Here is a 15,655-nt window from a genome sequence, read left to right as displayed (position 1 = left end):
TAAATAATATTTAATGAAGGATAAATAATATTTAATTGCTGTTTCAAATCCCAAGTGACTGGGCCCAGCACGCTGCCAGTGGCTGACCTGCCCTGCTGCCCTGAGCTCTCAGCACATGGGAGACACCTGAACTGTGCTCCTGAAAACATCCTCTTCCTCAGCACCTCGTGAGCTGGCAGCTCTCCGATGGGAAGTTTGCTCTTGGAAAGGATTCAGCCTCCTGGAATGGGCAGCAGTGGCTGCAGGAGCTTGGCTCCTCTCTCCAGGGGTGTTTAATACAGAAGAGAATCATAGAATCATGGAATGGTTTGGGTTGGAATGGACTTGAAAGCTCATCTCATTCCAGCCTCCTGCCATGGGCAGGACATCTTCCACTAAACCAGGTCGCTCTAAACCCTGTCCAGCCTGGCCTTGAACACTGCCAGGACTGGGGCAGCCACAGCTTTCCTGGGTAACCTGTGCCAGGGCCTCACCTCCCTCACAGGGAACAATTTCCTTCCAGCATCCCCTCTAACTCTGCCCTCTAACTGTCAGTGGGAAGCCATTCTCCCGTGTCCTGTCACTCCTGACCCTTGTCCAAAGTCCCTCTCCAGCTGTCTAGGAGCCCCTTTAGGCCCTGGAAGGAGTTCTAAGGTCTCCCTGAAGTCTTCTCCCAGGCTGCCCCCAGCTCCTCCAGCCTGCCTCAGAGCAGAGAGACCCCAGTCCCCAGAGCATCTTCATGGCTGCTTTTGGATTTGCTCCAGCAATTCCATGTCCTTCTTGTGCTGGGGGCACAAGAACTGGACCCTGCACTGCAGGTGGGTCTCACAAGGGCAGAGTAGAGGAGAACAATCCACCAGCTCAGCGTGCTGGTATCAATCTCAGCACAGCTCTTCAGATCCAGAGAACTCAGAGGGAAGTGGATGATGGATGCCCCATTGAGCTCCTGCAGAGCTCTGGAAGTGACATCTAGATGATTGTTGAAGATTGCAATGCAAGATGTTTTCTATTACCATCTGTATGGCAGATTACCTTGTCAAGTGGGCAGTTTGCCTTATCTCTCTCTTTGAGTGACCACATTCATACCTCCCTCGGGAGGGGACATCTGCTGATAACAGACTATTGAATGTCAGTGCATGACTGATAAGAACTGTAACATCCCATTGTGAGATGCTCCGCCCAGAGGGAGGAGCCAAGCATTGCTGCCCAGATATAATCCAGAGGTTTTGAGACACCAGGAAAGCTTTCTTCACTGCATTCCCCAGAGGAACAGCAGCTGCCTCTTCCTCCACTGGATCTTCAGAGGAAAAATTCATCCTCTACAGATCCTCCTTGCTCCAACAGAACCAGACCTGATACTTCAGGACGACTGCAGCCACATTTCCAATGGAACTGCTACCAACACCCCACACGGTGTCAGGTTGGGTTCTGACTCTGTCAGTGTTGTTCGGGTGTACTGCATTGTTTATTTTATCCTTTTATTTTTTTTTCCTTTCCCTATTAAAGAACTGTAATTTCCTGCTCGGATATTTTTGCCTGCGAGCCCCTTAATTTAAAATTTATAGCAATTCAGCAGGGTGGGGAGGGTTTACATTCTCCATTTCAGGGGAGGCTCCTGCCTTCCTTAGCAGACTCCTGTCTTTCCAAACCAAGACAATGATCTTCCACCCTCACTGAGGCTCAGCTTGGCCACAATGGCACCTCTCTGCACGTGGTTCCTGTGGGCACCTCGTGTGCAGGGGACACACACCCTGCAGGATGGGCTGCTGGGGCGCTGGGCTGCAGCCAGGGATGTTTCTCTGGGAGAAGAGGCTGCAGCTCTGCTCCTGGCGTGCTGCCTGCTCCCTGCCCACTGCCTGCTGCCCCTCCTGGTGCATCTTTCAGCTCTGTATGGGGAAAGATGGGCTGAGAGGAAGGACAAAGCCACCTCTGGATTTGTTCCAGCACCCTCATGAAGCAGAGAGGACAGAGCAGCTGCTGACAAGAAGTGTCATCCATCACCTTCCCACCATCCTATCCTCCAAGCAATGCCCAGCCTCCCTCTGACTCTTCTGGCCCTTATCATGGTACATCAGGGTTCTTTAGGGCTGGAGACAACTTCCAGCAAGGTCTTCAGAACTTTTTTAGTGAGCAGTAACCTCCTCCAGATGCCAGAGCTCTGTTGGCTTCTCTGATGCTGCTGTTTCCACAGCAGCCTCCCCACTGCCTTCTCCTGTATGCCTGATCCTGCTCTGAGCTCCCTCCCACCCTGCCTGAAGCTGCACCCCCTGGGACCCCTTGGAACCAGCAGCATCCCCTACCCAGGGCCCTACTCACATGGTGGTGGCGGTGGTGGATGCTCATTTCATCATCATCCTCATCCTCATCATCATTGATGATCACAGTGCGCACCAGTTTCCTCATGGCCACCTCCTGCAGGGGACAGGGGGTCAGTTGGGAGGGTCAGAGCCTGTCACCCCCCATCCCTGTGCCAGAGCTGCCAGGGGCTCTCACCTCCCCGTTGGAGTTGATGAGGGCGGTGCGCAGGCTGTCCCCGGAGCCCCAGCTGCTCTGCGCTTTCCACACCAAGTTACTGGGGGGGCTGTGGGTTGCTCCAGCTCCCGAGGCCCAGATCTAGGGAGAAAAGCAGGAGCCAAGTGACTTCTCTGGTCTGCAGACTCCACAGCCCCAGGGTCTATCACCACACCCCAATCACTCCATGTAAGTGGCCTGGCAGGGTTTGGGATCTTGCCTGGATCCTCCACCAGGCAGGGACTCACCGTGACCACCTGGCCAGCCTTGAGGGTGAACCTCGGGGGGAAGCGGTAGGTGAGGGGGGGGATCATCCCCATTCTGCCTCTTGATCTGCCAGTTCCCCATGGCCTGGTCCTGTGAGAGAGAGCAGCGACCCTCAGAACCCTGGTTCCTCTCCAGCTTGTCCCATTCACTTCCTGCCCCTAGGGTGAAGTAGGGCTGAACCTCACCCCAGGGACCCTAGGGTGTCAGGAGCCAGGGCATCCCTCTGGCTGTCCTGAGCAGCCCAGACCCTGCCAGGGGGCTCAGGGACCCTGGCACAGAGCCCAAAATGCCCCTGTGGTTTTGATTATGACCCGTGGAGCAAATTACCAACCTTAGATAAAGATCTGCAAGCCACAACAGTTTAAGTAGAATAATACTGAAGTTATCACTAGGTGAAAAAATAGATTTTAGGGTTTTCAGAATGGGGGTTCAGGGGGCAAGATGGAAGGATCTGGGCATGTCCAGCCTTTCTCCTTCTTCTTCTTCTTGGCCTCCATCTCCTGCTGTGATGGTGGCACTTACAGATTGGTTTAGAGTAGAAGCTCACTGTCTAACACAGGTGATAGGTATTGGGAAGTAATTGTAAACATTGTATATGTAATTTTCAGTATAAAGACATAACACCACCCCAGGACAGGCAGAGTGCCTCTGTCTGTCCTGCTGAGCTGACCTCAGCAGGACAGGAGAAATAATTTTATAGATAAGAAACAATAAACAACTTTGAGACCGAGAAATGAAGAGCCCTGACTCCTTCAAGCACCGGGCTGGGAAAACAGACTTTCCAACTTTTCTCGGGGTCACTCTGACCAGCTAGAGACCCCAACACTAGGGTTCTCCCCAAAGGCAAGCTCACCTCGTTGGACTTGTTCCTGAGACGGACAAACTTGCCCTCCAGGTCCACCTCCTCCACGCCAACACGGCCACTGGTCCGGGCATGGTGGGAGAAGCTGGTCCGGCTCTCGCTGTCCTCCAGCTTCCTCTTCTTGGAGGAGCCTGGGGTGGACAGGTGGCTTCGGGATGCACCTTTGTGGGACGAAGGGCTGGGGGACAGCCTCAGCCTGGCAGGGGAGAAGAGGAGATGAAGCCAGTGAGGACACAAGGGCTGGGACCCTCATGGCCCAGAGCTGGGCACAGCACCCTGAGCTCACCGCTCCTCCTCGCCCTCCAGCAGCTTGCGGTAGGCGTTGATCTCCATATCCAGGGCCAGCTTGATGTCCAGCAGCTCCTGGTACTCATCCAGCTGCTGCTGCATGCGCGCCCTCATCTCGGCCATCTCCCGCTCCTTGTCGGACAGCAGGCGCCGGTTGGTCTCGCGTTCCCTGGCCAGAATGTCCTCCAGGTCGTGCAGCTTCGCCTCCTTGGCAGCCAGCTGTGGGGAAGGGACAGGTTGATCTCCTTGAGCCAGGTCTTATGAGCTCTCGGAGATCTAGATCACACCTGAGATAGCTCAGCCACCTCAGATGGCATCAAATCGGCAGGATGGCTTATGGGGTGGTGTTGGAAACAGAAAAGTTTTAATAAAAGGCAAAATAACAAAGCTCTTTACAGAGAAAAACTGAGCCAGGGGCAAGAGGCTCTTGTTCCTGGTAAAAAACCTCACAAAAGCAATTAGTTCCTTTGTTCCCTTCTTTTTCTAGTAAATTGCTTAGGTGGGACTTTTTGGCTCCTCACCAATTGGCTATCCTTAAATTTGAGGTGAAGTCCCCAAGGTCCTATGAGGTATCTTTTTACCCAATTGAGGAGAGAAACTTCAGGGCTTATTTCCTTTTTTTAAGGAGACAAAAGATAATTTGGTCACTCTGTCAACAGGGGGCACATCTCCACAGGGAGGGAAGGCGAGCCACTCCCCCTGGGACCATCCCCAGGGCAGACATCCCAAGGAACCCTTTGGTCTCCACTCACCTGCTTCTGCAGCTGGCTGACTTCTGAGGAGAGGTTGTCAATGCGGATGCGGGTCTGCTGCAGCTCCTCGTGGGCAGCACCCACCATGTTGCTGTTCCTCTCAGCTGACTGCTTGGCATTCTCCAGCTGGGGAACAGGACGGGGGGGGGCATCAGCATCTCATCACCTACAGCCCACCCGCGCTCTTTGGGGCTGGAGGGAGAGCAGAGCGGCATGGGGAAGCTGCTCACCTTCGCCCCGTAGGTTTTCTCCAGTTCCTCCTTGTAAAGCCTGATCTGGGCCTCGTGCTGGCTGCGCAGCTCCTGCAGGGCCTCGGAGAGTTTGCTCTCAAACTTCGCGCTGCCGCCCGTTGTCGATCTCCACCAGGCGCGTCTCGTGGCGCCGCTTGGTCTCCCGCAGCTCCTGGGGACAGCAGGGGACACTGGGCTGTCACAGACATGTTCTATGAAAAACCCTTTCCTTAGGGCTTTTCCTCCTGAGAAGCTGAGAGGCCTCAGGAACAAAATGTAAGCAATGCTTATCTGCTGCTGTGGAATGCAGCAGGTGCATCTGTGATTGGTCTCATGTGGTTGTTTCTAATTAATGGCCAATCACAGTCAGCTGGCTCGGACTGTCTGGTCAGTCACAAGCCTTTGTTATCGTTCTTTTTCTATTCTTAGCCAGCCTTCTGATGAAATCCTTTCTTCTATTCTTTTAGTATAGTTTTAATATAATATATATCATAAAATAATAAATCAAGCCCTCTGAAACATGGAGTCAACATTCTCGTCTCTTCCCTCATCCTGGGACCCCTGTGAACACAGCCACACTGGGTCACCTCAGGGAGGGGACACAGCACAGCCCGTGGGGGTGATCCCAGCCCTGTGATGTGGCAGCACATCCCAGCTCACCTCGCTGTAGATGTTCTTCTGGAATTCCAGCTCCTCCTTCAGGGTCTGCAGCCGGTTCTCGGCATCCACGCGGCGCAGCATCTCATCCTGCAGCTGCTTCTTGGCTTCACCCAGGGCGCTTTCCAGCTGCCAGGGGATGGAGAAGGAACATCACAGAGGGCTCTGGACATGGCTGGGGAGCCACCACCCAGCTGCATCTGCCCCACAGCCCCTGGCAGCCCCAGGCAGGGGGGTAAAAAGGGATCCTTGGGTCAGCTGCCACTGCTCACCTTGGCCACCTGTCCCCTCAGGTCTCTCACTTCATTTTCCAGATTCCTCTTCTCACCCAGGGCCGTGGAGAGCGCAGCCTCCTTGGAGTTAAGCAAAGCCTCCACGTCCTTGAGGCGTGCCTGGGCAGTCAGCAGGTCCCCTTCCTTCTTGGCATTCCTGCAGGGCAAAGGGTGGCACAGGTGAGTGGCACAGCAGGAATAATCACAGTCATCAGGAACTGATGGAGTTGCTTTGGTTCAAAGGGACCTTAAAGCTCATCTAGTTCCACACCCTGCCATGGGCAGGGACATCTTCCACTAAACCAGGTGGCTCCAAGGCCCATCCAACCTGGCCTGGAACACCTCCAGGGATCCAGGGGCAGCCACAGCTTCTCTGGGCGCCTGTGCCAGGGCCTCAGCAGCCTCACAGGGAAGAATTTCTTCCCAGTATCCCATCTAACCCTGCCTTTTGGCAGGGGGAAGCCATTCCCCCTTGTCCTGTCACTCCAGACCCCTATCTGAAATCCCTCTCAAAATTTTCTAGTCCCTCGAAGTACTGAAAAGGACTCCAAGGTCTTATCAAGCTTCTCATCCACCAAAACCTCCAAGTTCTCCTCAGGGCTGTTCTCAGACAAGCCTGTGCGCTGTACCCTGAGCACACAGAGTGTCACTGCAGCCCTCCTCTGATCACTCCCAAAAGGGCTGCACTGCTGACACCAAGAACAACCCACACGGGGCCCATCCCATCCCAGCCAGCCAGCACAGCCAGCCCTAGCTGGGATAGCGGGAAGCAGGAAGGGCTGGGAATGACTCTCAGAGCAGGAGGAGTGTCAGGGCGCAGCACCAGGTGCAATCTGCACCCCCCAGCATGGCAGGAGAGCAGAGCTGACCAGGCTGGGGCTGGCCTGGCACTGTGTGCTGGCATGCAGGGCAGCGTGGTGGGACACAGCTGTGGCACAGCAGTGTGGAGACCCTGGGGGGGGCATCCCCTGGTCTAGGGAGACACAAGAATCCTCCCTCAAAAAGCTGTTAGATCCCACTGGCTCCTTCCCCTGCTTCTATGTCTGTTCCCATGTCCCTGAGCCACTCCTTCCCTGTTCCCTGACTGGCCTGTCACAGACACATTTTATGAAAAATCCTTTCCTTAGGATTTTTCCTCCTGAGAAGCTGAGAGGCCTCAGGAACAAAATGTAAACATTGATTATCTGCTGCTGTGGAATGCAACAGGGGGATCTGTGATTGGTCTCATGTGGTTGTTTCTAATTAATGGCCAATCACAGCCCAGCTGGCTCGGACTCTCTGTCTGAGACACAAGCCTTTAAGTTATTAATTCTTTCTTTTTCTGTTCTTAGCTAGCCTTCTAATGAAATCCTTTCTTCTATTCTTTTAGTATAGTTTAAGTATAATATATATCATAAAATAATAAATCAAGCCTTCTGAAGCATGGAGTCAGATCCTCGTCTCTTCCCTCATCCTCAGACCCCTGTGAACACCACCACACTGTCCCTCACCTTTGTACTGCCCCGAGAGCAGGGTCAGCCCCCAGGCCCCTGCAGAGATGAAGTGCCCTAGGTTGACTATACGATGCTTTTATCCCCAATCATCTGTTCTGTTGATGCTGAATAGTAAGTTTTGCACCTTTAAGCCTTGTTGCAGAGAGTGAAGGGGCCAGAGAAGAAGCAGCAGTTTGTTTTCAGACACTGCACTCACCCCTCCACATTCCTGCTCCTGCGCTGTGCTGTCTGCAGATGGACAGACAGCAGGACAGAGCTCTCCTTTGCTTTTAGTTCGTTTTAGCTAGCTGAGGCAAAAAGTTCCCTGGACTGTGGTTTTTTTTTTTTTTCTTTTTTCCCTTTTCTTTGGAGCTGTTCAAACCTGCTCTGGACTGAGCACCCAGGGCAGCACTGGCAGCTGCACCTGTGGCCACCAGGCTGGGCCTGGCCCGTGACATTTCCAGCACTGGAGGGACTGATCAGAGCCTGAGTGAGATGAACTGCAGCCCAGGGAGGGACTTTCTCAGTTTGTCATCTCTTTTGGAGCAGCAAGGGGTTTTATTGTTTAATATTATTTAGGTTTTATTATTTAATAAACAAATAAATTTTTTAAAAGTAATAAATAATTATTATTTAAATTTTTTTTCCAAGGAGGTATTTTCTCCTGGACCGGTTGTGGGGAGTGGTCAATTGAATCTGCTTTCCTAGAGGAGCCCCTTTGGGGATTGTCTCTCAAATTTGCCCTGAACCAGGACTGTAAGCCAGACCCTCTGCATGTGGGTGCTGGCACCTGCACATCTCACCACAGGGTTGAATAAAACATCTGTGCATATTATGCAAAGATCCTTTTTGCTTCCTTACCCTGGACTATACTAGCAGCTATTCAGACTGCTGCACAGCATGACACGGATCTGCACTGTGAGGGGTGGCAGAGGGCACCATGGCATGGGACACTCAGATGTGTTAGCATGGCAGAGAGCACCATGGCATGGGACACTCAGATGTGTTAGCATGGCAGAGGTCACTGTGGCATGGGACACTCAGATGTGTTAGCGTGGCAGAGGGCACCATGGCATGGGACACTCAGATGTGTTAGCATGGCAGAGGTCACTGTGGCATGGGACACTCAGATGTGTTAGCATGGCAGAGGGCACCATGGCATGGGACACTCAGATGTGTTAGCATGGCTCAGCACACCATGGCATGGGACACAGATGTGTTAGCGTGGCAGTGGTCACTGTGGCATGGGACACAGATGTGTTAGCATGGCAGAGGGCACCATGGCATGGGACACAGATGTGTTAGCGTGGCAGAGGGCACCATGGCATGGGACACTCAGATGTGTTAGCGTGGCAGTGGGCACCATGGCATGGGACACTCAGATGTGTTAGCATGGCAGAGGGCACCATGGCATGGGACACAGATGTGTTAGCGTGGCTCAGCACGGCATGGCTCAGCTCTGAGGTGGGGCTGGATGGTGGAGCAGCAGCTGGGGAGGAGCTGGAACTGCCCCATGGCCAGTGCTGCCCACTCTGGTGCCCAGGCAGAGGAGTCCTGTGCCAGAGCCAGGAGTTTGGTGCCTCTCCTGGAGCAGCCAGGGAGCAGCAGGGGCTGGCACTGCCCTGCTGTGGCTGTGCCTCGCTGTGAGCTCAGCTGGTGCCTCAGCTGTGGTGCCTCAGTCCCCAGCCCCACCTCTGCCACCACCATCCTGGCCCCCCTCTCTTTTCCAGCCACTCAGAGCCGCTCCTCATCCCCGCCGTGTGACCAGGGAACCTGATCTGACTGCACACCAAAACACAGCCTGGAGCTATTTCGGTCGGTCCTATAAAAAGAAAATACCCAAGGGCTCCCCAGCAGCCGCCAAGCCCGGGCTGGGACTGTCACCCCTCCCGGGGCCAGGAGGGAGCACCAGAGCCGGGACACCGAGGTGACCAACCCAGGAATGGCTGAGACACTCTGTGTGTCCCATGGCAGCACCCAGAGCCCATCCAGAGCCCATCCCAGAGCAGCACCCAGACCCCATCCAGAGCCCATCCAGAGCCCATCCAGAGCCCACCCCACAGCAGCACCCAGAGCCCATCCCAGAGCCCATCCAGAGCCCATCCCAGAGCCCATCCAGAGCCCATCCCAGAGCCCATCCAGATCCCATCCCAGAGCCCATCCCAGAGCCCATCCCAGAGCCCATCCAGAGCCCATCCCAGAGTCCATCCCAGAGCCCATCCCAGAGCCCATCCAGAGCCCATCCCAGAGCCCATCCCAGAGCCCATCTCAGAGCCCATCTCAGAGCCCATCCCAGAGCCCATCCCAGAGCCCATCTCAGAGCCCATCTCAGAGCCCATCCCAGAGCCCATCTCAGAGCCCATCTCAGAGCCCATCCCAGATCCCATCCCAGAGCCCATCCCAGAGCCCCCCCCAGACCCCATCCCAGAGTCGTCACCATAGAGCCCCATCCCAGAGTCCATCCAGAGCCCATCCAGAGCCCATCTCAGAGCCCATCCCAGATCCCATCCAGAGTCCATCCCAGAGCAGCACCCAGACCCCATCCCAGAGTCCATCCAGAGCCCATCCCAGAGCCCATCCCAGAGCAGCACCCAGAGCCCATCCAGAGCCCATCCAGATCCCATCTCAGAGCCCATCCCAGAGCCCATCCAGAGCCCATCCCAGAGCCCAGCCCAGAGCCCATCTCAGAGCCCATCCCAGACCCCCATCCCAGAGCCCATCCCAGAGCAGCACCCGGAGCACCAGGAATGGACCCAGGAGCAGCAGGACAGAGCTCCCAGACTCGCAGGTGGGGGATGTTGGAAGCTCCTGGATTAGCCAGGAGCAGATTTTCCTGCATTTCTTTCCGTTTCCTGACCCGAGCTAGCATGGAGAAGTTATTCTGTTATTTTGGGTTTCAAAACCCCAGGTTTCAAAATCCCAGGCTACTGTTTTTAAGTGCAAACCTCCCTTCAAATCCCAGGCTATTCCATGTTAAAAGAGCAGGAATTCCACTTAAGGACAGTTTAAAAAAACCCCCACAATTCCTACATGTACAGTAAGGAAATTCAGAATCACTTAAAGTGCTGCTGTCAAGAAAAGCAGAGCCCAAGAGCCTCTGGGAATCCAGGAGCAGCTTGCAGACTTTTTCTTGGAAGTGAATGAAGATCTGTCTTCTGCCTTTCTTTCAATTTCTGAAAGCTCCTTTCCCAGCCCAGAACACTCTTTATTGTGGTGCAAAGGGCTCAGTGTGACATGTTGGATCTGTAATGAATTCTAGAATCTATCCATGGTCGGATTTTCATATTCTAATGTCTGGGGCTCCCAGGTAAGGGGGTCTCAATGCCATGCGCAGAGTATGATTTCATAGCCCATAAATTCCATAAACCAGCCTCTTTTATGTCTAAATAGCATTTCAGCAGTCTAGAGAATTTGGAATTTTGCCCACAGTGGAATAACTGACCAAGAAATGCTGCTTTTTTCAGGGAACCACAGTCTCATTTGCTGCTGGAGCTCTGCTGCTGGGTCCTTCCTGTTCAACCCCCTCCTTTCGTGCCAGTGACTCACAGGACAGGAATGCCAGCTGGGAGTGGGTCCCAGGCTGCTCCAAGGCTCGCTGAGTTTTCCCATCTGGCCCTGCCTCAGCCTCCGTGGCCAGTGTGGCCACCCCAGCACTGCTGGTGGGGTGCAGCCCTGTCCTTCCTGAGGAGTGATGGGGCTGCTCCTCATCCCTGGGGTTTGGGGCTGCTCCCTGGGGTTGGCTCTCTCATCCCTGGGGTTGGGGCTGCTCTCTCATCCCTGGGGTTTGGGGCTGCTCTCTCCTCATCCCTGGGGTTTGGGGCTGCTCTCTGCTCATCCCTGGGGTTTGGGGCTGCTCTCTGCTCATCCCTGGGGTTTTCCTGCTGCTCTCTGCTCATCCCTGGGGTCTGGGGCTGCTCTCTGCTCATCCCTGGGGTTTTGCTGTTTGTTTGGGTACAGCTGGAGGACACTCCAGGCTCGTTGGGATGGGGCTCCAGCACGACCTGGATGGTGTCACTCTTTCAAGGGGCAGCAGCTCCATTGACCAGGGACAAAGAGAGGGGGAAATGCTGAGGGTTGCATTTCTGCCTGCAGCAGATTTGCCTCTCCAGGGACCAGAAGCATCCAGGGTTCTGGGCATCAAGCCCCATAGTAAATCCCAGATGGCTCAAGGACAAATCCCTTTTGCTCAGAAGCCTCCTGTGCTCAGCTCTGGGTTCCACTGTGAGGAGGAGAACCAGGGGCTTGGAGCAGCTCTGCCAGAGGGAGAGGGGTGAGACAAATCCTCTCCTGCCCCCTGTTCTGGGGGGTCCAGTCAGGCTCCCTGGGGCTCAGCATCTCCCCCATGTTCCTTCCAGACACAGCCTGACCCCAAAGGTGGCAGCAGCCTCTGGAGAAGGAATGAGCACACAGGTGAGTCCTCTCTGGCCATGGGGACCCCCAGCCCCAACCACTCCAGGCCAGCCCTGCTGGTCCCTGCTCCAGCCCAGCCAGGGTTTGAGTTTTCCCTTCTCCTGCCCTCAGGTCCTGCTTTTATTCCAGGGAAGCCTCACAGGCTCCAGCTGGCGCTGGGCTAAAAATAAAAACTTCATGGCAGCTGTGTCACTCCCACCTCCCTGGAGAGGAGGACGAAGGCAGACCTTCCTCCTCCTCCCCAGAGGGTTTCACTGGCCCCTGCTAGAGCCTACGAGATCCCAAATTCCCCAGTGAAAAGGGAAGCAGAGGCTCATTCTGGAGGGCTGGGTGCCTCCAAATCCCACAGGATTTGATCCCCTGTGCTGCGAGAGCCACGGGTGCAAACAATCCAAGAGGAGAAAAAACAACAGAGGCATCAAATCCTCAAGAAACAAATGTCTCAAGAGAAAAGATGGAGGGAAAAGGGGCCTCAAGACATTTTATTTTTAGCTTTTAAAAGCAGGAAGAAGGGAAAAAAAAAAAAGATTGAAAATTGCAGCCGAGCTGCCAGAAAATCCAAATGTTAATGGAAAGTTGGATCTGCTGTGGCTGCGCTCAGCACAGACAGACACGAGGCTGTGAAGTCAGAGAGGGCTCAGGGACAGCCCCACAGAGCAGCATCTGCTACTGCTCCCCCCTGTCTGCCCCAAAATCCCAGCCAGGAAACCCGGCAGGTCTGGGCTCTCCCTCTGGAAAAGTCAAGACAGGACAGAGCTGTTGGAACAGCTCCAGGCAGAGCCCACCAGGCTGCTGGAGAGATGCCAACCCTCTCCGAGATGCCAGAGCCCACTGAGTGCGTTTTTAGGAAACACTCTTTGGTTTCCCTCTCCACTGTTAGTGCCCACAAGTGTTCCTGAAGCACGGGCAGCGCTGGGCTTTGTGCGCTGGGAGAGGATCAATGAGTGGGATGGAGCTTGGGGAGGCACAGCTCCCCTCCCTCCCTGCCTCCCAACTGCAGCTGCCCCACCCTGCAAAAGCTGCCAGCTCAGGGAACTCGCTGGCTCCTGCCCCATCCATAAATCTTTATGGAGCTCTGCAAATCCCCTAGATTGCAGATCCCAGTCCCACCTGGCTGCCAGGGCCCACAGCTGCCTGCTCCTGGCTATCCCAAAAAAGGCTTTGACACGTTCACAGCTTGGGCAGGAGTGGCAGTGTGTGTGCCCAGATTGCTGGGAGGACCCAGGAAATCTGCTTTGCTGCACCTTGGGCAGGCTGCTTGCTCTCCATGGCACTGCCTCCAGTGCCCGGGATCTGCCCCAGCATCACCACACTGTCATGGTTTGACACTGGTGCAATGCCAGTGCCCCCATGAAAATACATTGTCCCTGGTGTCTGCTGTGAGATGTGACCAGGAATAGAGCAAAGCAGGCCCCAATTTAGGAATAAAGAAGGTAAAACTTAATTAACCTACAACTATATGTAAAAAAAAAACCCACACAGAAAGAATGAAAACCTTCCAAAAACCATTCCTCCTCCCCTCACCAAATTTCCAACACATCTATCTCTCAGATCACCAACTCTCAGTCCATCACCACCCTTTAGACAATCAATTCTCAGTTCATCGAGGAGTGAGGAGTCTCTCATATTATAGGTTTCTTCTGGAAACACAGTTGAGACCTTGTGTGTTTCCATGTCACACGTGGCACCGTGTCACACCCATGCCAGGGATCATCACCCCACTGCAGGCATTGCTCCCCACTCCCAGGGCTTGCTTTGTTCCCCCACCCAAGAGAGCAGGGGCCCCACAGGATGAGGAGAGGCAGAGCTGGAAGAGCTCTGCAGTGGGGCAATGGGAATGTGGCAAAGCAGCTTCTCCCAGCTTCTGACTCATCTGTGCCGCAGCAGCTCTGCCAAATCACCAGGATAAACACGGGCTGGTCTCCATGCAGGGGAGCTGGAAATAGCCAGCATGATGCACAGCAAGGACAGTGTCTGCACGGAGCCAGCATCCTGTGGGGCACCAGAGGCAGCTGGGCACGCCAGCACCAGCCGTGTGCATGGAAACAGCTCCCACATCTGGCATCAGAGGTGCCAAGGACCCTCCCCGGTGCCAGGGTCAGTGCTGGCCCTCCTGATGCACTCATGGCATGCTCAGCCATGGGGATGAGGGGCTTGTCCAGCTCTGTGTGGCCCCTGTGGAGCACAAAGAGCTCACTGGCATCTCCCAGGAGCTGGGCTTCCCCTCCTGGAATTGGGATCTGGCCTCTCCTTGCATCCTTGAAATGAACCAAAACTGCTGCTTCGTTGGGAACCAGGACAAAGCTTTTCACGGGGAGGCAAACAGACCCCCCCTGTCTAGGAGCCCCCAAATCCAAGATGTTCTTAAAATGAACCAAAACTGCTGCTTAAAATGAGCTTAAAATGAGTTTAAAATGAACCAAAACTGCTGCTTCGTTTGGAACCAGGACAAAGCTTTTCATGAGAAAGCAAACAGGTCCTCCTGTCTAGGACTCCTCAAATCCAAGATGTTCTTAAAATGAACCAAAACTGCTGCTTAAAATGAGTTTAAAATGAACCAAAACTGCTGCTTCGTTGGGAACCAGGACAAAGCCTTTCACGGGGAGGCAAGGAGACCCCCCTGTCTAGGATTCCCCAAATCCAAGATGTTCCTGTCCCTCCACAGCTCCCATCACCAGGAACACTGCTGGGAGCTGTGGCTGCACACCTGACCATGCTGATACCCCCAGGAATCAGCCACACACGTCCCTCTGAAGGTCTGGAGAAGTTTTTCTCCTGCTGGATGCACCAGAACAAAGACCTGTGACCCTTCAGCCTCCCTTCCTGCCACAGGAGAAGCACTTCAGCTCCAGCAGCACCACAACAGCCACGGGCTGCTCAAGAGCTCCAAGCACATTTCTGACAATAAATAGAGTATTAATTGTTCAGAATTAACAATGCTGCAGCTCGGTGCTGGCTGGGGAGCCCCAGAGTGGCTCACTCCCTGTCCAGGCTGTCACGCCAGCTGGTGACTCACCAGCAGCTCAAATGGAAATCCCAAATCACCAACTGACGCGGCTGCTTGGGCTGAGTCCCCCGACTGTAACAGCCCCTGGTTTTGGAGGGAGTTCCAGAGCTGGAAAAGGGGGGTTTTGCCCTTTTGCCACATGGGAGTCATCAGGGGAATGGGAAGGATTTGGTTTTCTACAGCCCACGTTGTGTTTTTGGGGGAGGTTTGTGTCAGGCTTAAATCTGTGCTTCTGCACAAAGGGCAGGACTTGTCCTCCATGGACAAGTGTCCCATGCATCACAACACCCCAGTTTTGTGTCTGCCAGAGCCTGCCTGCCTGGGACACCCCCTGACAGCTGTGGGACCCCATCTGCTGCCTGTAGGACCCCCTGTAACCCATGGAAATCCTTTTCTCAGCTGCCTGGCAAAAGCTTTTCCAGGGTGCAGCAAGCCCCAGGAGATAAATGCAAAGAGGATGCAAAGCGCGAGGAGGATCAGCCCTGGAGTCCCAGTGCTGGGGGGAGCACAGGGAGCCCAGCAAAAGGAGGGCAGGATTTCCCTGTGGCGAATTTTGCCAGCAAGCCCTGGGTTACCTGGAACCAGCCTCCAGCCTGGGGGGACAGCAAAGAGCTACCGGCTGAAACTTGATTTAGCAAAGCTGGCCCAGTCCCAGCTCTGTTACCAGAGCTGGTCCTGAAGAGCTTGGGGATTACACGGCACTGGGAAAACCTGGCCAGTGTCTGTGCAGGGGGCTGAGCCGGGGGTTTGCTTGTTGAAAAAACTGCATTTTCCACTGAAAAACGTCACCAAACACTTGAACAGGCTGCCCAGGGCAGTGGTGGAGCTTCCCCCTTCCTGGAGAGATTTAACAGACAGGTGGATGTGGCATTTGGGGACACAGCTTAGTGGTGGTCTTTAGGGGGAACTCAATGATCTTGGAGCCAACCTAAACTATTTATGTGATTC

The 15,655-nt window shown here is 54.4% G+C and overlaps 1 protein-coding gene across 1 annotated transcript in view; it reads right to left on the bottom strand.

Moving 5' to 3' along the window:
- The window catches only part of LMNA (lamin A/C), a 52,994-nt gene that overhangs the window by 2,846 nt on the left and 34,493 nt on the right, over nucleotides 1-15,655 (bottom strand). The window contains 11 exon segments of the mRNA XM_030965436.1: nucleotides 2,296-2,391; nucleotides 2,473-2,592; nucleotides 2,739-2,798; nucleotides 2,800-2,847; nucleotides 3,611-3,815; nucleotides 3,906-4,126; nucleotides 4,660-4,785; nucleotides 4,890-4,991; nucleotides 4,993-5,061; nucleotides 5,550-5,675; nucleotides 5,819-5,975. Of these exon segments, the coding sequence (XP_030821296.1) occupies nucleotides 2,296-2,391; nucleotides 2,473-2,592; nucleotides 2,739-2,798; nucleotides 2,800-2,847; nucleotides 3,611-3,815; nucleotides 3,906-4,126; nucleotides 4,660-4,785; nucleotides 4,890-4,991; nucleotides 4,993-5,061; nucleotides 5,550-5,675; nucleotides 5,819-5,975 (1,330 nt within the window).

Source organism: Camarhynchus parvulus, chromosome 25 (genome assembly GCF_901933205.1).
Source record: "Camarhynchus parvulus chromosome 25, STF_HiC, whole genome shotgun sequence".
Classification (NCBI taxonomy): domain Eukaryota; kingdom Metazoa; phylum Chordata; class Aves; order Passeriformes; family Thraupidae; genus Camarhynchus; species Camarhynchus parvulus.
The sequence above is the reverse complement of the archived record's forward strand: the minus strand, read 5'-3'. Positions and strand labels throughout refer to the sequence as shown.